The sequence below is a fragment of the Myxine glutinosa genome, chromosome 2, assembly GCF_964187855.1.
Source record: "Myxine glutinosa chromosome 2, kmMyxGlut1.1, whole genome shotgun sequence".
In the NCBI taxonomy this organism is placed as follows: domain Eukaryota; kingdom Metazoa; phylum Chordata; class Myxini; order Myxiniformes; family Myxinidae; genus Myxine; species Myxine glutinosa.
In genome coordinates this window covers 225,389,200-225,412,440 of record NC_136262.1, presented here as the reverse complement: position 1 = coordinate 225,412,440, position 23,241 = coordinate 225,389,200, and the positions used below count along the sequence as shown (strand labels likewise).

The 23,241-nt window shown below is 43.2% G+C and overlaps 1 protein-coding gene and 1 pseudogene across 2 annotated transcripts in view; one reads left to right on the top strand and one right to left on the bottom strand.

The window, feature by feature from the left end:
* Positions 1-17,595, top strand: part of INPP5F (inositol polyphosphate-5-phosphatase F) — a 116,408-nt gene extending 98,813 nt beyond the window's left edge. Inside the window, exons 15-21 of one of the 2 annotated variants that reach the window (XM_068106129.2) lie at positions 3,978-4,173; positions 4,300-4,371; positions 4,740-4,813; positions 13,228-13,356; positions 14,910-14,997; positions 15,114-15,501; positions 15,922-17,595. In XM_068106129.2, coding sequence (XP_067962230.1) covers positions 3,978-4,173; positions 4,300-4,371; positions 4,740-4,813; positions 13,228-13,356; positions 14,910-14,997; positions 15,114-15,501; positions 15,922-16,518 — 1,544 coding nt within the window. In that variant the 3' untranslated portion in view covers positions 16,519-17,595. The remainder of the gene's footprint in view (positions 1-3,977; positions 4,174-4,299; positions 4,372-4,739; positions 4,814-13,227; positions 13,357-14,909; positions 14,998-15,113; positions 15,502-15,921) is intronic. The other variant, XM_068106130.2, reaches the window with a different exon arrangement.
* A 3,672-nt stretch (positions 17,596-21,267) lies between these two features.
* On the bottom strand, positions 21,268-22,076 carry LOC144890844 (ATP-dependent DNA helicase PIF1-like; annotated as a pseudogene).
* Between the last annotated feature and the right edge of the window lie 1,165 nt (positions 22,077-23,241).

Sequence of the window (23,241 nt, the reverse complement as noted above, 5' to 3'; positions counted from 1 at the left end):
TAGAAGATTTGATACATTGTGATCAAGGGTTTTGTGTTATGGGTCGTCAGATTCATGACAATATTTTTCTTGTTCGGGATCTATGGAATGTATGTAAAAAAGCTAATGAAGAAATTGGATTAACCTGTCTTGATCAGGAAAATGCTTTTGATAGGGTGCACCACAAGTATTTATTTAGAGTTCTGGAAAAGCTTTCCCTCGGAAATGGTTGTGTTGCTCACATTAAACTGTTATAAAGTCAAGTTTATTCATTATTTAAAGTCAATAATGAACTGATCCTACCTGTAAAGGTTGAGAGGGGGATTCGTCAGGGCTGCCCCCTGTCTAGTATTTTGTTTGCCTTGAGTATTGAACCCCCTGTTGGTAGTGCTTCGGAAATCTCTAGAAGGCTTCAAAGTGTTGATAGAGCATGAAGTGAAGGTATCGGCCTATTCAGATGACGTTTGTGTTTTGGTGAATGATGCCAAAGACGTTGGATTGGTTGAAGAGAACTTGGAGCTATTTAACAAAGGGATGACAGCTGTTGTAAATTGGGGCAAAAGCCCCAATTTCTCTGTCTCTGTCTCTCTCTCTCCTATTTTCTTGTTCATCCATTCCTTTGCTTGATGTATTCACATTTCCTCCCCCAAGCCCCACTGTCAGTTTGTTGCCTCTTTTTGGACTCTGCCACCTCGCCTTTCAGAGCCTCGATTTTGTGTTAAAAAATCACTTCACATTATTGTTAAAAAAAAAAGAAAAAAGAAAAGAAAGGACCATTAAGAAAATTATACAATAATTTGATCTCGGTAATTTCTGTAAAGGCAGCCATGTTTTTTATTTATGCGAGTCCCTGACTGGCTGGGAAATACATTCTTGTCACATGCTTTTCACAGCCAATCAGGGACCCGCAAAGGCAAGTTCACTGAAGTTGCATTTGCTACTGTTACGGATTCGTCACTTCCGTTGTTGTGGTTCTCATCCACTGTAAACATTTTTGGTTCCATGTACTATTATTGTTATCGTTTAAGTGAAATAGAGATTACTGTTTTCGAAAGGTAAAAAAAGTTAATGTTTTAAAAGAAACCGGAAACCGGATCGGGAACCGGACGAAGAAGACGAAGAGAAAGAAGAGAAGGAAAAGGAGGCGGAGCAAGTGAGGTCGGAGAAGAAGCCGAGCGGCATTGAGGTTTTGAGCAAATGCTGGCGAACGAGGGTCATGAGTGAACTTTGGGGTTTCCTGGGAAAGGGATTCCTGCGACAGAGTTGTTATCGCTGTGACAGATAAACCTGCGTGACAGGTTTTGCGGTTGATTCCGAAGAGAATCATTGGAGTGCCGTTACGTCTCGAGAACGGACTGTTGGCCATTTTACCTCGCGCCTGATTTTGCATCGCTCCAGGTTTTTTCTCCTCGCTTCAACCATTTCACCGCATCCAGACGTTAACCTGGTGTGTGTGTGTAACGTGGATTTTGAGTGTGAATTTGCGGTTCGCCGATTGGGAGCCGTTGAACGTCCATACCCGAAGGTGTGATTTCCCAACCGCCTCTTGAGGACACTTTTGCCTATCTTTGGCAGTGTGACTGTCAACCGAGCGGGATTCTGGTCTCGATACAACATCGTTCTGACGATCACTGGAGCATGGATCGACTTTGGTTTGAAGCTGGGACAGAGACATTGGGAATGTTATTTTCACTCACTTGGAGCACAGTGAGTTATTTTGTACGAAACTGATGGTACCATCATAGGAATGATATATTGGTTGTACAATTGATTACTATTGTTTTTGTACTGTTATTCTTGTGTGACCTTAATACAATACTTGTTTGTTGGTAACAATTGGTGTGGTTTCACCATTGATCTTTGACATACAGAATAACGCATCTTTCTGCCGTGACTCCTCTCGGGGCTTGGAGGTACACCATGACCGGGGTTTGGGGAGGATCACGTAACACTACTTAATGACACATTTGTATATACAACAACAACAACAACATGCATTTTAAAGGCCATTTTCCCTGCTAGAGCGGGGGTTAGCCTTGCGGTCCCCATGACAATCTTCTCCATTTTTCCCTATTTTCTGCATCTCTCCTTGTTAACCCCCTTGCCCGCATTTCTTCTTCCACCATCTTTAGCCAAGTCTTTCTCGGTCTTCCCCGTCCTCTGCTTCCTTCTACATTCATTTCCATCACTCTTCTCAACCAGTCACTTTCATCCTTCCTCAACACATGACCAAACCATCTCAACCTGTTCCTCTTCACAGCATCAATCACAGGCTCTATTCCCATCATCTTTCGCAATTCATCATTTGTCTTCCTCTCTCTCAACGATACTCCGCACATCCGTCGAACCATTCGCATTTCCACCCTTTCCAACCTTCGTTGCTGCTCTACGTTCATTACCCATGTCTCGCTCCCATAAATCATAACACTTCTCACATCTGCAGCATACACCTTTCCCTTCAGCTTCAACGACACTCCCCTCATCATCAGCACGCCACTCAGTTCCCGAAACTTCTTCCATGCACATCTCACTCGAGCAACCGTTGGCGAGTCTGATCCACCTTCTCCATTCAGCATGTCTCCGAGGTAGCAAAATGTTTTCACACCTTCCAGCTTCACGCCGTCTCCAAGATCCAACTCAACATTTCCTCCATCTGCAGCTCCCTCTGTGCACACCTTACATTTGAATGTAGCTGCCACACTGGTTAATAACCCTCTCAGACCACTACATTTTTGATGAACCCACTCAGCGCACATTGTACATTGAATGGAGTTCACTCCGACACCCTTCCTACACACAGCACAGGGCCACTTCCCAGTTCTTTCCACCTCACCACATGCTTTACCACTTGCCATCACCTTCGTCTTTCCGATATTCACCTTCAGACCTTTTGTCTCCATACATTCCTTCCACGTGTGCATCTTTTCCTTCAGTCCATCCATACTTTCCGCAATCAACACCAGATCGTCTGCATACAACAACTCCCACGGTAAACCCTCCTTTACGTTCTGAGCCAGCACCTCCATCACAGCTACAAATAGTAGTGGACTTAGTACCGACCCCTGATGCACTCCCACCTTCACCTCAAACTCACCACTGTTCCCGTCCTTCGTCCTTACAGCTGTGCGCGCTCTTTTGTACATTGCCATCACTACTCTGATCAACCATTCCTCCACTCCTAACTTCCTCAATGCCCATGTCAATATTTGTATATAAGTAAGTGAAATGGAAAAAATATAATAATAAGCTTTAGTAATTCTCAGTTTCTAACATTTGATTTGCCAGTTTTTAATTTGAGGGAGACCATGCTACCAGAAGTGCTGCATCCCAGACCACTCTAATTGGATGAGGTCATAAATCTTGCTGCATCATCTGCATTTAGATTGCCCATCGAGGTCATTCTGTGGTGCGGTGCTTCATCCATTTATTAAAGGTCCATGTTGTGGCAATGGGCAAACACACATCTGCAACCCACTTCACTCTTTATGATTTCTGAAATGCTCTGAAAGATAAGGATATGTTTAACTTGAAGATGAAGAGCACTGTCCCCTCCCCCTCAATATTCCCTCTTTTTTTTCTCTCCTTTTTTTGAGACAAAGAGGGAGAAATTAACAGTTTGGTAGGAGCAGAAGCAAGGATAGGTTGGACAGTTAACTCTGAGAAGTGAAGCACTCATGTCTGCTATCTATATGGTTTGTGGTTGTACAAGTCGGTGCTCTATCTCAAAGTATTCCCTGAGATGAAGACATAGCTCCAGCTCTCCCACCTGCATTTAGGTTTATTCTTGTATTTTGATTTTGTACTTCTTGCTTTTCCCATTCCACACCTCCCTCCCCACCCCCTCTCCCCCCTCTTTCCCCGCCAACACCTAATGTCGACCGTCTTACTGTTTGTCCTGTTCTTGTATATTTTTTCATTTCATTTCCTGCTATTCTTTTTCTTCTGTCCTAGTTTTACATTTTCCACATACTTTTTCCCTTTTGCTTTCTGCATGTCAGACCTGATGCAGGGCTTGCCCGTGCGTGTGGACCTCACGGCGCTCGTGAGCCGCGGATTGCAGCACGAGTCGCTGGTTGGCACACAGAAGAGTCAGCAGGAGCAGGTGGGGCTGCTGCTGCAGCGATGCATGAGTCTGCTGCTTCCTGCCACCGAAAGTTTTCATGGCGGTTGGGCACTCATAGACTGTGACGCTAGGTGAGGTTGTTTCATTATCGGTTTCTTCAGTGGACGTCTATTCAGTGCAAACATTTGTCCTTTCAATTATTGTGCTGTTCTCAAATTGATTTGTCCTTTGCTTCCCTCCCCTCCACCCTTGTGCAGCCTTGTTGATGCCACACATAAAGATGTTGATGTTCTGCTGATTCTTACCAACAGGGCTTACTATGTGGCCTAGTAAGTATTCCTACAAACCTCTAAAGGCCGCACTAGTGACCAAGAGTTTTTATAGCTTTAAAATGCCTGCTGAAGTCTCATATTGGTTAACCCATTCCCATCCCTAAATGTCCTTTTTGGCACCTTCGTTATTATCTGGTTTTCATTTTGCCATTTATCATGTGATATCACCTGAACATACACGGAATGTCACATGTGATATCACCTGAACATACACAGAATGTCAGCAAATTCGCTTGATCGTTAGTTTTATGATCATTATTCCTTGTATTTTCAAACCTAATGGGTTTATGAATCCTTTATCTAAATTGGAGCAACTCGATCTAACACACTTGAGATTATGTGACCTTTTTCTATTTTTGCTGTAGTTTTGACGGCGAGGCAGAAAAGGTGACGCACTATCAACGTATCCCAATGGAGGACCTGGAGAAAATCGAAATCGGTACAAACATTAAATCCCATTTAATTCCATATGCTCTGCACTTTCACATGGGAAGTTGTTGGGATTTTTCTCACTACCTTTTGACTATGACAAAGTAATACTGCGGCATGTTTACCTTCACAGCGTCCAGTATTCCACTTTACCTTTGGTCACACTGGTACTATTTCTCAGCTAATTATCTTACCTGTGTTACGGATTCGTCACTTCCGTTGTTGTGGTTTTCATCCACTGTAAACATTTTTGATTCCATGTACTATTATTGTTGTCATTTAAGGGAAATAGATATTGCTATTTTCAAAAGGTAAAAAAGTTAATGTTTTAAATGAAACCGGACGACGAAGAAGAGGAAGAGGAGAAAAAGAAGGCGGAGCGAGTGAGTTCGACAAGAAAGCGGAGCTGCTTTGAGTTCTGGAGCAAACGCTGGCGAACGGGAGTCACTGGCGAACTTTCGGGTTTCCCGGGAAAGGGCTTCCTGCGACAGAGTTGTTATCGCTGTGACAGATCAACCTGCGTGTGAGGTTTTGCGGTCGATTCCGAAGAGAATCATCGTCGGGCCGTTACGTCTTGAGTACGGGCCGTCGGCCATTTTGACTCGCACGCTTTGCGCATCGCGCAAGGTTTTCTTTGCTTCGTTTCGGCCGTTGTCACCGCATTCAGACGTTTATCTGGTCTGGTGTGTGTGACGTGGATTTTGAAGGTTAATTTGCGGTTCGCCCACTGTGAGCCGTGAAACGTCAATACCCGAGGGTGTGATTTCCCAGTCGCCTGGAGGGCGCCTTTGGATTTCCCCGTCGCCTTGAGGGCACCTTTGCGCAGCTTTGGCCGCGTGGCTGTGGCTGTCATCCGAGCGGGATTCTGGTCTCGATTAGACATCGTTCTGACGATCGCTGGAGCGGATTGACTTTGGCTTGATGCCGGAATACGATTTTGGCTTGATGCGGGAATAGAGACATTGGGAATCTTCTTATTTTCGCTCACTTGGAGCACAGTGAGTTATATTGTACGAACCTGATGGTACCATCATAGGAATGATATACTATTTGTTGTACAATTGATTACTATTGTTTTTGTGTTGTTATCCTTGTGTGATCTTAATAGTGTAAAGGTTATCCTTGTGTGATCTTAATGCAATATTTGTTGGTTGGTCACAATTGGTGTGGCTTCACCATTGATCTTTGACATACAAATAACACATTTTTCTGCCGTGACTCCTCTCGGGGCTCGGAGGTACACCGTGACCAGGGGGTTTGGGGAGGAGCATGTAACACCTGCATTGCACTTTTTATTTATTTTTCTCGACAAGAGTGAGGCTCATGGAAGAGTAAGGTTAAATTGACAATGGGATCATGGCGCAACAATTGCGTGGAACCAGCAAGGGGATAAATGAACGGGGAAGGAAGGAAGATAGAGAAAGGGAGAAAACACTGAAATCAACAAGTAAGAGGTTTGGGATCGGGAGGCTTAATTAATGAAGGTAATAAAGATCATGTATCCGATTTATTTAATTTATTTGATTATTGCCCCCAAAAACATTGTTGCTGTATAATTAAAATAAAAGTTATTTTCAAGATGAGTATACAGTCGTGGCCAAAAATATTGGCACCCTTGAACTTTTTTCAAATAACTCACAATTTTCTGTCAAAATAAGTAGAAATTGACACAAGTACTTGATCTCCACAATTATTTATTTCACTGTTAATACTACAGAACCTTTGTTTTTGATTCAGAACTTAATATATCCTTTTAAATCAGAAAATAAAAAGAAATGGCATTGACAAAATTATTGACACCCTCGACTTAATATTTGGTATCACAGCCTTTGGACAAAATAACTGCAGTCAAACGCTTCCTATAGCCATAAATGAGCTTCCTACACATCTCTACTGGCAGTTTGACCCACTCTTCTTGTGCAAACTGCTCCAGTTCTCCCAGATTTGAAGGGTGCCTTCTCCCAACTGCTGTTTTCAGATCTCCCCCCAGGTGTTCAATGGTATTTAGATCTGGACTCATTGCTGGCCACTTCAGAACAGTCCAGCGTTTTGTCTTGAACTATTCCTGGGTTCTTTTTGAAGTGTTTGGGGTCATTGTCCTGCTGCAAGACCCATGACCTTCGATGGAGACCCAGCTTTCTGACACTGAGTTGAACATTGCGCTCAAAAATGCCTTGGTAATCTCCTGATTTAATGATGCCATGCACACATTCGAGGCACCCGGTGACAGAGGCAGCACAGCAACCCCAAAACATCACTGAACCTCTTCCATGTTTGACTGGAGGGAAGGTGTTCTTTTCTTTGAAGGCTTCATTTTCTTTTCTGTAAACATAGAGATGATGTGCTTTACCAAAAAGCATCTATATTTTGGTCTCATCTGTCCACATGACATTCTCCCAGAAGGATTTTGGCTTGTTCAGGTGTGTTTTGGAAAACTCCAGTCAGGCTTTCTTTTGTCTCTCTTTCTCAGCAGTGGGGTCCTCCTGGGACTCCTTCCATAGAACCCCCTTTGATTTGGCCATGGATTATGGAGTAAAAATGGATAATTGCCATCTCTGGACCAATCAGAGACAGCCATGGCCATGAGCATCTTGCGTTAATGCATCATGTGATCAAGTTGAGTGAGGCCAGGAGTAATATGCATGCTTGTGATGGGTTGGCTGAGAGCCATATCATAGTTGCTGGGCAGAACTGCTTCTTTGTGCTGAACTGGCATAAACATGTTTTTATCTGTGGTTTGACCTTTTGCAAAAATGTGAAGCCAAGGGTCAGTTACATAAGCTTTTGTTATTTTCTTATGTCCCAGCTTTCCCTTTTGCCTTCTTGTGTCATGGGAGCCTCGTGTTGGCTTATCGGTTAGGGTGCCGGCTTGGGATATTTGGGTCCAGGGTTCGAATCCCGGTCGATCGCTGAATTAACACCAGGGGGGTTGACTCAGCCTGTCATCTTGTCATCCTTCTGAGGTTGGCAAATTGAGTACTAGTTCACTGCTAATTCCCTGTGTCGAAGGAAAAAAGGCCAACCCTCTGCGGGGACAGATGGTCTCTAAAGGCAGTTCTTCTTGTGTCGTGGACAGTGTGGGTATATATTCAATCCCATCTTGAGTGGAATTTAGAGATCTGCTTGCCTGGTGTCAAACTTTTCTCTCCGTACGTACATAATTAATAAATGATCCTTTGTCAACAAAGTGAAAGTTGTCCGTTATTTTGCCACACGAGGACAACTCCCACAGGATAGTGCGAGTTGAAACTGTCGTACCTTGTGTCTGAAAGTCAGCTTGAATATGTTTCACAGTTGATCGAGGTGTTTTCTCCACCATTCGAACAATCCTTCACTGCAGTGTTCGATCAAGTTCTCTCTTGCGGCCACATCCAGGGAGGTTGGTTATAGTGCCATGGGCCTTAAATTTCCTGATAACATTGCGTACGGTGGACACAGGAACATCAAGATCTTTGGAGATGGACTTGTAGCCTTGCGATTGTCCATACTTTGCTACAATCTTGTGTCTGACCTCCTCAGACAATTCTCTGGTTTTCTTTCTTTTCTCCATGCTCATTGTGGTACAGACAGTGACACAAAACAGCAGAATGACTCCTTTTCTCCATTCAAACTGGTTGAATGAGTGATTTTTATGTTGCAAACACCTGCAACTCACCACGGGTGAGTTCAATTACAAAGTGAATGAGAATCACCTGCTTGAAATCTAATTATCTCTAACCACTTCTAAAAGGTGCCAATGATATTGTCCGGGCCATTTTAGCATTTCTGTGTGGAATAAGCTAAGGTTTTGTAATTTTTTCAGATTTTTTTTTGTTTTGTTCCACTGCGAAGAAATACATATGTGGATACCAAAATATTTTTTTTATTTCAACAATTTTCTGGAAGAAATACGTGATTATTTGAAAAAATATCCATGGAAATCTCCATGCATGGCTTGCGGACTTCCTCTCTGGTCGTAGTCAACGTGTGGCCCTGAATGGATTTCTCTCATCTCCCCCTTCCCGTTCAGGCTGGAGTTCCCCAAGGCAGTGTGCTGGGCCCTGTGCTTTTTCTGGTCTTTATCAATGATCTCTCCGACTCTCTGGACAATCCTCTGTATCTCTTTGCTGATGACTCCACTCTCTGCCGCTCCATTCCTCTTCCCTCAGATCGGAAATCTGCAGCCTCCTCACTCTCTGAAGACCTCGACAAAATCACAGACTGGTCAAACATGTGGAACATGTCTTTCAATCCTGACAAATCTCACACTCTTACTATGTCTCTCCGAAAAGATCGACTGGACAACCCTCCCATCTACTTTCTCAACAATCCTCTCCAAGAAGTTCTGTCGCTCAAGCTTTTGGGTCTCACCATCTGCCATGATCTTTCTTGGGAAAACCACATTTCCAAGCTGGCCTCCAAAGCCAGTCGCCGACTGGGCATCCTCCGTCGTGCGAAGTCCTTCCTAGGCACACCTGAGCTCCTCACCCCATACAAGGCTTTCATCCGCAGCTCAATGGAATACTGTTCTCCCCTATGGGCTGGTGCTCCTGCCTCACACCTGGCTCGGCTTCACGCTGTTGAATCCAAAGCTTTCAGAATCATTGGAATCTCCCGTGATGAAGCTATCTCTGAGGGCCTTTCACTCACTCACCGCAGGCAGGTAGGTGGTCTTTCTGTCTTCTACCGACTCCTCTCCGGCCTTGCTCCCGCAGCTCTCTCTGTGCTCTGTCCCCCAAATATTCCTACAGGTCGCACAAGATCTGCCAGCCACCCTCTGATGGTTAAACTGCCGAAATCTCGGCTCTCTGCTCACCTTCACTCTTTTATTCCTCTTTTCTCCCGCCTCTGGAACAAACTCCCACACTCACTTCAATCACACTCCTCCCTCCAGGTCTTCAAAACAGCTGTTCACCACCATCTCTTATCTTCCCCCATCCAAAACCTTGATCTTTTCTACCCCCACTAATTCACCCCAGATCCACCTTGTTTGAAATTCCAACTTCTTTCCTGGAAGTCTTGGCAGTATCCATATGTTTTATACCTCTCCCACCCCCCCCCCCCTTCCCATGCCTCCCCCCCAAAGCCCTCTCCCTCCCACAGTTCTCTCGATGTCTCCATGTCTCTCGGTCCCTGCTCTCAAATGTTGTGTTTGTGTCCTTCCCCCTCTCTCCCCATCTTGTCTACTGCTCCCGATGTTATTTGTTTTGTGTGTCTGTTTGTCTTCCTGTGTGATTAATGTTCGCTCTTTCACGAGCCTCGATCTTGTATACAAAAAAAAAAAAAAAAAAAGTGCAAGGGTGCCAATATTTTTGGCCACGACTAGATAATGTACAATGAAAGGATGGTAAATATCTGGAATCGATTGTAAAGAATGACGATGCCCGAGTCTTTGACCCTCTTGCCATTAAGCAATCTCTTTATCCTTATATCCCTGCACAACCCCCTTTGCTTTTTCTCCGACCCCTCCACTTCCCTCTCCTCCAACCCCCCTATTCTGCCTTTTTGCCATTCTTCAACCTCCTCCATACCCTTTTCTTTATACACTTCCCTCCCTTCCTTTCTATTTGTGTATAAAATGCAGATGGCCACTAAAAGTATGTGACATGAGCTTTAACTCTCAAAATAAACATTGAAATTGAAAGTATAACTACAGTATAGAACCGCCTTTAGAGGCCATTTTCCCCACAGAGTGGGGCTTGGCCTTTTTTGGGCACCGTGATCCCCTTTTTGAAGCATTGTTTTATGGCCGGATGCCCTTCCTGCCGCCAACCCTGTTGGTCGCCTCTTGCGACACGCAGAGAATTCCCAGTGAACTGGTACTCAATTTGCCGACCTCGGAAGGATGACAGGCTGAGTCAACCCCCCTGGTGTTAATTCAGCAATCAACTGGGATTCAAACCCAGGATCCTAGGATCCCAAACCCGGCAACCTAACCGCTAAGCCAATACCAGGCTTAAAGTATAACTATGGTATAATGAAGCAATAATGTAGCAAACAAACTTTCCTCATTGCAGTAAAAAAAAAATTTATCATTGGTTTTATTTCCTTCTTATTGTAGTAGACTATTCAATCCTGACCAGTGAGTAGTTAATAGTCTACTAATCAATGTCTAATGACAGGTCGAATGAAATACAGCAATTCAAAAGGGGTCCAAGGCAGACCACTCTCACCCTATTCAAATGCCACCAATTTGAATAGATCTTTTTTTGTTCTTTTTTATTGGTAGTTTGGTGGTGAAGTAATTGGTTTTTGTTTTTTGGACATCTGAAATCTAGGTTTATGCAGGAGCTAAATGACAGGGGGCATAAGTTCACAATACTCAAAGATGATCCAAAAGGAACAGGGAGACAGACATCACATTTGAACGGATTAGTAGCTTAATGGAAGTGGTTTGGTTTGGGGAGGAGGGGGAGGAAGTGGCTGTCAGTGGGAGTAATCAAATGGAAAGGGTTGGTATGGGTGAGAGCATTAGGTGACTTATGTGGGCAGCACTCTTGAAAGGTTGGAGGGAGGGGCATGGCGTCTTCCACAGAAGAGAGATGAGTGGAATGAAAAGGTTGAAGTGAACATTCATCTTGGAATTGGGGTGTGAGAGGGGGTAAACAGGTGTGAGATGCTGGAAGAATACGTGGGACCAGGGCAGGCTGGGAAAGGACAGAAAGAAAAGACCGTGGGAGGTGCGAGGTCAGAAGTGGGTGATAGAAAACAGCGTCCACCACCATTCCTGTAGTGGGCAAGACACAGACCTTGAGACTAGGCTTCCTTCTGTTGTATGCCGATAATATGGAGATCCCTGGACTTTATTTCCTTCAGGAGAACAAGATGGGAAATAACAACACTATCGCAGAGTAGGGAGCCATACTTTAGATGAAGTTCTTATACAAAAATGGACTTGACTCTGAAGATTGCTCAGGCATCTGCTTGCCTTGGAGGCCAGTTTGGCTCTTTGGTCTGCCAAAGACAGGTTGTGTGCTTGTGGCCGATTGTGAAAATTAGGAGCTCCATGGACTGCACCCATTCCCTGCGGTTGACTGGAGAAGTAGACTGGTGGGGAGTTTGCGAGGGTGGTTGAAAGCCATTGCATCTGGAGGGGCAGAGGCAGAGCATTGGCTATTCCGACATTGAAAGACATGTTCCAAGTCGCTGACCAACAACTTACTTTTTTCCAGTTCTGCAGAGGCGGATGCTGCAGCAGACTGACTCAGAGGTGTGTTGTACTGCTCTGCGTCGAGTAGATTAATCCACTAAATTATATGGATTATCCAGGGAACATAAAGGACATGTATACCAAGTGCAAGGCCAGTCTTAAAACACTTTTCTTGTGGAACACCGGCTTCAAGAGGGAGATCTTGAGACAGAGTGCCATTAAAAGCAGACAATTTTTTCCAATTATAGAGAAAAATCTGTTGGCCATTTAAAGGAGAGAGTGGGGGGGAGTGTGTGGGGATGTTTTCCATTAGACAGCTTGGAAAGTAAGGCTGGGTACGAGATGGTATCGAAAGCTGGAGAGATGGCCCTGATCTCTCATTTAAGATGTGGTGCATCCATCCATCATTTGGTTAAATGAAGCAACATGTCAATGGTATAATAGTCGGTATGGAAGCTGAACTGATGATCAGAGATTAGACCATTGAAGAAGAGATAATGCCGAAAGTTCTGCGACAATTATAGATTCCATCTTTCCGCTTTATAATGGGGAAAAGGTTGACTGGTTTCGTGGTCTATTGTTGAATGGAACAGACTTGGAACCTTTTTTGTGAATTGTGATGACATTTGCAAGAGACAGACACACCTAGAGAAAGGTGAGGAAGATGAGAGGATGTGGCCAACGCACAGTTCTTGAGCGCTTTACTGTATGACTTTTTTTTTTTCTTTTTTTTTCCCCTCGTCCTTCATACCTGTATTGAAAGACATATGCTAAGTCGCATTTGGCTACCTTGGAAAATTTAAACCCATGTTGATGTTATGCTACTTTACTGAACATTGGGCTCCACCTGGAGCTTACTGTAATTCGTAGGAATGGTGGACATCTTTTATTCCCGGAATGGTACTGATGAACACAATAATGGGATCATTGGGTCCAAAAGCCAAAATTATGGCTATTTTAGACACTGTTACTCCTCAGTGTAGTACACACCCCATTACAAAAGTGATGATATTTTTTTATAAAAGACAAAAATTTTGATTCATAACATAAATTACATGAGAGGCAGATGACTATAATGGATTTCCGATCGCCTGGCGTTAATAACCCAATCTGTGGCACTGGAAACCTATCATTCACTCAGATCAAGTTACTTTCAACATGATAGTGCTCACAACTATGGTGTCAGAATTTTGTATGCTTTTGATGTTTCTATGGCGCTTACTTATTTCTGTGATCTGAAGTCTATCACAGTGTCTGATTTATGTTATTCCATTGCACATCATGGCTCCTTGTAGGCCCGGAACCGACCATATTTGGAAGGCCAAAGTTTGTGTGCATGCGCTTGCACTCTGTGTTTGGAGGTGCCACAGGCTATTTCCACACACTGCGGGTGGGCACATGCACTGGCGAGAATAACGGAAAGGGTAAGCTTTATATAAATCTCCGAAATATTTTTCTTTGTGTGGAATATTTATTCGAATGCCATTTATTTGATAAAACGTCACCAACTCGGTAACGTTTTATTAGATGCACTCACGTTCGTTAGATGCACTCGCGTGATAAAACGTTAGATGCACTCCCGTGCTTAATACACATACTTTGTAGAGGTACTCACATTTTTATTAGTACATCCTTTGGAGTGAAGACCCTTATTCTTGTCGTACCTACTTGATAGACGTGCTCACATTGTATTACTACTTACTTGCATTCTAATTGTACATACTTTATGGAGGTACTCGTTTAAAAAAAAAAAAAGTGTAATCCTGGCTACACATGTGGATTTGTGGTCTATGCTCGCATATTATGTCCAGACAGAAAAACAAACACACAAACGGGCCCAAGTGCAATAAATACCCTCTCCTCTGCCGAGAGTAACAAATGCATGAACAAAACTAGAAAAAGCAATCTCGCCATGACTTGTTTTGTGTGGTGTGTTATGACAAACAAACAAACACGTGAGAAAACAAGAAAGAAGGATGTCGTGCTTGCCACGATACTTGTGAAATGCAAATAAACAATAGTTGCCCTGGAAACAGCAATTTGCCAATTTCGAAAATTTCACCTATCAAGTGTTTTACATGATGGAATGTTATACATAACAAATTTGGTTGATACATTTTATAACTGTGGTCTAAATGGGAGTTTTACATGTTTTGGATGGCCTTGAACTTGACCTATGACTAAATTTGACCAGATTTTACGCATATACTACACATATGTACAAATAAGCGGTGTAAGCTTCAACCTGATATCTTGAAAAAAAAATCCTGAAGATTGGCAGTAATAAAATTTTAAAATCCAATTTGATTGTAATGTGGGTGACATTGTTGACATGTCAAAAAGACTAAATAGATTGTTTTTCTTATTTTAAATTAACCAAGTCAGTGATCTGATATGCAAATCTTGTTCAAATTTCAACTCGACAGGATGAAAATTCATGGTTTTAAGTGACCCTCACCTTCGACCCTTTGAGAGAGGGCAAAAAACTATATATAGCACAATATCTCAAAAGGTTGTGGAGGGTTTTGGACGAAACCTGGTAGATAGCTTGGGTGTGTGACAAGGAAGAATTGATCCGAATCCAGATACGAACATTTAAAAACAATTCTTAGTGATTCTTCAGGATTTAGAGATAGGGCCAAACGCGATATATAGCATGATATTTCAAAACGTTGTGGACAGATTATGACAAAACTTGGTGGATGAGTTAGGTCGGTGACAAGAACAAGCCGGTTAGATTTTGGTTCAGGTCGGAATCCAGATCCGGCATATCAATGGCATACAACATGTAAACTGTTCAGCCAGGTACAGGTATGCACTCTACCAAGTGCCGTTATAGTACATCATGTATCGGACTTCAACAATGTCGTCTTTGCAATAGGTTTTGTCGGAAATTTCAAGAAATCTCGTTTTTTTTGTTTGTTTTTTGTTTTTCCTCTTCAAACCTGCCAATAAAATTCATGCCCTATTTGATCAGATACACTTGAGTGCATCGCTGAGATTTTTACGATGCTGAAGGAAGAGAATGGTACGAGCCTCAGCATGATGGAAGGGAAGCTTGAGAAGTAGGTGCATGCCTTTGGGCTTTGGGAATGGAATATGTATTGCATTACCTTTTCTTTTCGACCTGACACAATCTTTCTGGTCCTGTGTTCCTTTCCTTTGCTGTGATGGACATCAGACGGAAAAGTAAGCCTCATGAGGAGATAATCACGGTATCTGCTAAGGAACAGTCCTGTGGCTGGGCTGCTGGTGCTCTGGATGCATTGCCACAGGAGCCAGATGCTCGGCAAGGTCTTGCGCAGAGCCAGAGGTACCTGGTAAACGTGCAGCGGAACGTACGCAGCAAGTTCACTTTCCTTAATGAGAAAATGCGCCAATCCAAACCTGGAATGAATCTCGGCAACCTTGGTTCAAACATCCGGCGCATAAGTGCCTTCCGTCGCCCATCTGGGAGCCCAAACCTATTGCGGCCAGAATCTGCTGCCAGTCAGGTGTTTGGCAGTGAAGATGCGGAGCAAGATGGCGACAGCGATATTTCCATTTCTGACTCAGAGTCTGTGCTTGCGGTAAGTTGTTTGAATGGTAAGCAAATATTAAAGCATGGTTTCTGACATTTTGTTAGAATGTATAAAGATTTGTTTGTTTGGTCAATGTTTATTGGCTGCTTTATTTTCAAGAAATATTTTTCATAAATGTCTTCTGCTTCTTTAAACAACAAAATTAGACCATTGGTCCATCATTGCTGTTTTGCACTCCCGAGTTACTTTTTTTGCTACGGCTGTAAGCAGCAATTTTCTTGATATTTTACTAAAGTCAATATACCTCGATCTTGTTGGGTCACCCAGCTTATTGTTCCTAAGAGCAAGATAATTTGCTTGGAAATACTTATTCAACCCAGATTGATGCAGATTGAAATGTTCATGTGGATTGACAGATGTTCAGTCTTGTTTCTTTCATCCTCTTCCTGAAACCTGTGCCACCCTCAGGATGACTATTTCGAACTTCCAGCAGCAAAGTCTGATGACGAGAGGAGGTGCAGTGAAAAAGACGTCCTCGACTATGTACTTCCCAGTTGTGGCATTGTTGCCTCGAGTTCTCCATCAAATCGATCAGTTGAAGCCCCTGACACAAGCCCTCCATCACCGACATGCACCACTTCTCGTATCATCATCACCGACTGCAGTGATCCAGAACCACGAGCAAATGCACCACATCATTCTCTATATTCTTTAGAGAGCAGTGAAAACAAAACTACTGTCTGCTCGACAACAGACTCGATGCCCAGGCCTTCTCGACTTGATATTATGGAGGTGCCAAAGAATGCATCTGCAGCAGAAACCCCAGGCTCTGCAGATAGCGAACCAGATGGATCGACACGTGCGACATCTTCAGATGGTGGCTCACGTGCTGCCTCACCGTTTGCAAGAATCAAGAGCTCGGTGGTGTCCATGGCAAACATGCCTTCATCTCTGGGCCTACTTCCAGGCCAAAGCCCAGAGAGTGAAGCACAGCAGGAAACCACAAGCTTGCAGGAACTTGAGGATCTCATTTCCAAGTGTAAGACATCCATTGTCCAGGTGTAATGCAATGGCAGCGAGGTGATAGCGTCGAGATGCATTTTGTGGCAATAACTTTGTACTCGCACACTCCATGCACCACCAGGAAATGGAACCAGCGGCTTTTGGGTTATCTTGAGAATATTACCATTTTAGACCACGTTTGTATCTCAATCCTAATTATTGTAACTATAATGCTATGTGTCGTGAATTTCTTAATTGTTGTTATTTATTGGCGAAACATCAAGGTATTTAACGTTAAACTTTGCTTCAACTCCAGAACTACAAAGAACTAATAGTGTTGTTTTATTTAATTTTTTAATCGAAGCTTTGGGAGTTGCTTCCAGCTGATGAAACGTTTAACTTTAACGCTTTCCTCACCTAACCCTCACATTCCAATTATTTGCATCCTAAGAGAAAAATCACTTGAGCGAGATCCTAAGAGCATTCCTCACCTAACCCTCACATTCCAGCTCTCAGATGTTCTTCCAATTTGGCTCCCTAGATTCCAAGCTGATTAAAGGTAAATCCTACAAAATGCTGCATGGATCCCTTTTCCCAAGATGAAAACCTCACTTTGGAGAATCTTTAGAAGGTTGTGCTACAAACTGATCAATTGGCTGCATCAGCAGAAGGTTTATTTTCCGCAGTGTTTAATGTAAAGTGACCTCGGTAAGGGAGCAACTGATGAGTTTAATAAAATTTGGTTGCCATTTTTACATTTCCAACACGATCAACTTTTTGAGACTTTTCTATCTTTAGTTACAAAGTCTTTAAATCAAAGTGTGTGTTTAGTAATATTATTACAAGGAACAAAAAAAGTTTGCTTATTATATAACAGCATTTGTTTGACTTTTTTCACATCCTCTGTTTTATTTAAGTTTTGTTTGTTTCTACTTCATTTAAGTTTGTTTTTCTTTTTTGTTTCTTTTTTACTTTAGGGGCATGCCAGTCTTAAGTACTGAATGTCCAAATGTCATGTTTACAGTTGTACGCTCGTGGTAAATGCAAAGTCTATATATTTAGGTTTCACACATACACCACCGGAAAAGGTACTGTTTGCAAGAGCACTGAATAATGAGAATAAATGTAAACTGACCTGCAGTGGAGGGCTGGAACTTGTGATGCTGTTGAAATTGGTCTCATTCCAATGAAAAGTTTAATTTTGCACATGAAAGTCATTGAAAAATGTGTTCTGTGTTCGATATTGTAACAACATCCTCAACTTGGAGTCCAACACACTGTTCAGAAGTGGTTAAGTTATAACAATTTTTTAAAGGTCAAATGTAGATTTTATTTATTTTTGACGTTGCTATGTACATGCCAATGCCCATGCCCATGCAGTGCAACTTCATTTTGGTCCCATTGTGAAATTCCTTACAGCTTTACTAATCTGAAATACAGCGATTCGAGTTGATACCTCGCTTCAAGCTCTCAGACGTTTTTCCACAATTTGGCTGCCAAAAGATTCCAAGCTGATTAAAGGTAAATCCAACAAAGTACTGCACGGATCCCTTTTCCCCAGATCACAACTGATCTTTGTCAAGTTTCATTGAGATATTTATGTCGATACTCATGTTTCTGATCATTGATCAATCAGGTCCCTCACATTATAAAATCTGCATATATCCATTATTTTGTGCTGTAGTATCTATCAACATGCACCACCTTTTCTCCTTTAAGCTTGCACACCTTGCAAGAGCTCTCTGGTAACATGCAAAGGACTACTGATGTGCTGCACATTATTTATCAATTGTAATCATGTTACCCGTAATCGCCGGTAATCTTAACGGTGCCGAATTGTAGCACAGAATGAGTAAATGTGTATCCTCTTAACCTCGTACTTTTACAAAATCGTAAGTATTTTGTTGGAAACTGTGGCTGTTGTGTATAGGATATTGCCTTTTGTTTTTTCTCTATGCAACTCACATTAACCCCTCGCAGATGTATATCATATATGGCACAAAATGACTTAACGGCACAAAATGACTTTGGAAAACAAAAAACGTTCAGCGGTTGGTGCCATGTCATATGACATGGCACCAACCGCTGAACGTTTTTTGTTTTCCAAAGTCATTTTGTTCCAAATAACCGCAGTTTTGATTTGCAAACTTTTTTGCAGGTTCTTCGAGCCTTTAACGACAAACTGCGTGGTTTAATGCTGTTCAGGATATTTTTTTGTGCCTTTTTCGTTTTTGCTGTGCTGTTTTGGAGTCTTCGTACATGGAAATTCGTTCCTATTTTATTTCCAGCTCAGCTCGATCTTGTGTGTTCAATCCAAACCAGGAAAGATGTAACAAACCAAACAGCGTATCTTTTAATTTTTTTAAACTGATTTTATGTGTGCCCCAACCCACCTCCCACCCAACTCCCATTTTCACTACATGCACTTTGTTTTGTGAGACATAATCCCTCAATGAAACATGTCATTCGATTACTACTGTGCAAGATTCGAGGTGTATTTTGCCCATGGTTTTGGTTGCGTTTTTTGGCATCACGACATGGCATCCAGACAGCGAAGCGAAATGGCAATGGCTTCTCTGTGTGTATTATGGAGCCGAAAGCAGTCCATGGTTTGGGTTTCACATTCCTTGGTACCATTCCTTGTTTATTTACAATTATGCACTGCAATAAATCACAGAAGAACAAAACCTCTGGCCTTTCTTGGTTGCTTCAGCAGGTTTCTTGGGTAGAAGAAGGGCAGAGGGTTGTTGGTTAGTAGGGAAGAACTAATTATAAAGTCGGAGCCACAGCTGGAAATAATTGATTTGGTGATCGGTAATAGTCTTGATGGATTGAGCTGATTGGTTGTTCCCTCCAATTATGGGTGGGACGTGTTTTGATATTTGTATGTTGACTGCTATCTGCATTGCATGTGGTATATGTTTGGCAACTTCAGTGGTGTGCACTTTGCTTTTCCACGCTTTCACTGACAACGCGTCAAAAAATGATAAAAGCAGTTCCGTGGTTGGTGGGAACGTGTAGTTTTGGATTCTCATGTGCAGGCTACTTGTAAATGTCTGCAATTGCAGAGAAACCCAGGAAGGGTTTCAAACGACAAAGGGTTTGCCTTGTGTAGCTTTTCTTGTTTGGCTAATGCAGCTTTCATGGCTATAAGGGCAGAGGGGTAACTAATTATAAGTCCGAGCAGCAGCTGAGGATAATTGATTAGGTGAGAGCTGATTAGGTGCTGTCTCCAATTATGGGTGAGAGATTTGATTGTGCCTTTGGTATAATATATCTATATGTACATATATATATATATATTGTTGTGGATCTCCAAAACGTCGGCCTCCCCCTTATCAAGGGGGGATTAATCCCCTTGTCCTTTTACTGGCCGACGCGATCCCGGGGGGCTATAACGTCCTTCCCGGGCAGCGTTAAATAGGGTTGTTGGTCGAATTAGTCCTATTACCCAAGTACTAACGTGACCGGAAACGAGGAAATAACTCCCGCCCGAACCACGGCGTTAGTGGACATGCCGAGCGAAGCGAGCCGCGATTCGGGCTGTTATCAGGAACTAACCCGATTGGAGCGGTTATAATCGTGCCGCGTTTACCCAATGGAGGAAATGACTAAAACGATCAGATTAAGAGGAAACCAGGAAGAACAGGTGATTTATTACAATTTGTACAAATAAGAAGAGGAAGGAAAAGAAAGAATGTACAGGGAAGAGGAAAAAGCAGGTACACAGGGCAGCCTTAAACAGTCTTATACTTATCCCTGGACACGGGCCCGTTCACTCTCAGACTCGCTCTCAGGCTCACTCACACGGGGTTTGAAGATGGTCGGGTTGAGGGTCCAAGGGTCCACAGCTCGTCCGGTCCCCGACTCGTACCGTGCAGATGGTGGAAGACCTCAGGCAGCTCTCCGCGTGGTGTTGGCATGGGGCGGACAAGTATATATCGAGGGATTGGTAAGTGGTGATTATATAGCATACTAGCAGAAGTACCTGGCATTGCCGGGCGGGGGAGGGGGAGGGAGAAGGGGAGGGTAACGGGGGGGAGGGGTGGAGAGGGGGGGAGGGGAGAAGATGGGGGATGGGGAGGGGGGGAAGGGGAGAGGATGGGTGAGGGGGAAGGGGAAGGGGTAGGGGGGAAAGGGAGGGGGAGGGGAAAGGGGAGGAGGTAGGGGGAAGGGTAGGGGGAGGGGGGAAAGGGAGGAGGAGGGAAGGGGAAGGGAGGGATATAGATGGTTACTGGCAATTGATCACATCCACAAATGATGTAATCCACACAATTTATGTACTTTACATAACGTTAATAGGAATACATGGCCGTGTAGATGGGAAATACAGTTTGTTTGAAATAAATCACAAATATCAGATGGTTTTTAAAATTTAGAACTATTCTCACTCAGAGTTAAACATCACCACAATATTATGCGGTTGCTTCAACGTTTTCTGTGAATTATATGTCATCATTGTGAGATTTTTGGGGATTTTATTTTCATGAGATTTTTATATTTAAAAAAATGGCAAAAAAGCATCAGAACAGCTGTGAAAAAGCATCAGAACAGCAGTGAAAAAGCATCAAAATAGCAATGTAAAACCATCAAAACAGCAGTAAAAAGCATCAAAACCGCAACAATTGTCCCGTGATTTTTCAATCACCGCAGCTAAATGTGTCGGAGTAATTAACTATTTTCCTTCGTGCCTTTTTTTGTGTGTTTTTTTTTATACACATAAATACATAAAATACACATAAATACACATAAAAATCAGATCAGAATCAGAATCGATATTCTCACAATCATCACAACACACCAGACACGTAGTTAATTACGCAGTGCTTCCTTGTAAACAATGTTATTTGTCTTTCCTTGTTCGGATAGGATGTATAGATTGTTCTCTTGTCCTACCCGACTACATCCTACGTAGAGTTGGCCATGGGAGAAGCACGGGAATCAAGGTTCAGTCCGACCACTTTGAGAGATTGTCCTTGCGCCTTGTTGATGGTCATGGCAAAGCTGAGCCGTACGGGGAATTGGAGCCTTTTGAACTCGAATGGCAGATCAGATGGTATGATTGGTATCCTCGGAATGAAGACCTGTTCCCCGCTATAGTTTCCCGTAAGTATGTTGGCCTCAATTACGTGAGGCATCAACTTTTTGATAGCCAGTCGTGTGCCGTTGCACAGTTTTGGAGGATCGATATTTCTCAGGAGCATGATTGGAGCACCTTCCTTGAGATGGAGTATGTGGGGAGGCACACCCGGAGGCTGTAGCGAATTTAGGAACTCTACCGGGTAATGGACAGTCTCGTGGTCGTTTTGGATTGAGTCGACAGATCGGTAAGTTCTTAGATCCCCAGGAATAGTCTGCAGAAGATCCAAATTGATTTTGTCCACTGCATCGTTCTTTGGGGCTAGAATTGCCCTTTCACAGAGCCAGGAGTGATTTCGGTAGTTGGCGGGGATGTTGGGGAAGACGTTCGCCTTGAGTTCGTCAGCCGTGGTGACATTGTTGCCACATGGTACGATGTCCAGTCCATCTTCAGGGCATGTCTCCAAATCTCCGTTTCCGATCTGTAACAGCTTCGCTGAAAAGGCGCCTGCGGCTACATCTCCATGAAGGGTGACACGCATGTTTGTGCTGAGTTTCAACTTCGTCACTTTTGACCATAGTGGAGATGCCTTCTGTCTCTGACTTCTGTCTGACTTCTGTCTGCCTTCTGTCTTCCGTTCTTCTTCTGTCTTCTTCTGGATCTTCTGTCTCTCGCTGTCTGGCCCTCGCCAGACGTTGTTGATTGGCGTTTAGACGTGCCTCTGTCTCATCTTCTGTCTCTTGCTGTCTGAATCTAGAGACACGTTCTTGATTGGCTTGTCGATGGTGAAAAGTATCTTCATCGGTTTCATGGAGTCTCCGATCAGCGATTTTCCTTGCTCGGGAGGTTGAACACAACAAATTTCTTTTCTTCGGTGCCATTGCCTTTATCACAGTCAGTCTTCCAGTCACTCACTCGTAGACAAATTCAATTTTTTTCACTTTTACGTTTACGCGTGGTAACAAACGACGCAAACGCAAGATTGCAACTCTGCGTCGTGTCGTGGGCGTGGCCAATGTGGCCTCATGCTCCCAGGTGATTGGCTAACTCGAGCTCGAGCGAGCCATAATGTGCTACGTTATGGCAAAAAATATGGATCTAAAGATGAAAGAAAAAAAAAACCTATGTGGTGTGAATGGCAATGTTCCTCGCTGAAATGTGAAAAAACGCAATCGCTTTTCGCTCTGAATTACGTGCGAACGCGTAACTGTGAGTTTATGGCGGCAAGGATGGAACATCACGTGATCGCTCTGAGCGAATCAGCACGCTGCTCTGCCACCGGCTCAGATTCCGTGTATAATATTCCTCGCTGAAAAAAAATATGGATATAAAGATGAAAAAAAACAAAAACTTATGTGGTGTGAATGGCAATGTTCCTCGCTGAAATGTGAAAAAACGCAATCGCTTTTCACTCTGAATTACGTGCAAACGCGTAACTGAGTTTATGGCGGCAAGGATGGAACGTCACGTGATTGCTCTGAGCGAATCAGCACGCTGCTCTGCCACCGGCTCAGATTCCGTGTACAATATTCCTCGCTGAAATGCGCTGAGGTAAATATGAATAAAAAATATGGATCTCGTCAAATATTTTTAGGTAGGCCATGTTCTTCCCAGGCTCAATGGCCATGTCTATGCCAAATATCAAGCACGTGAGCCTCTCCGTTTAGGAGTCTATCGGTAACATTACACACACACACACAAACTGT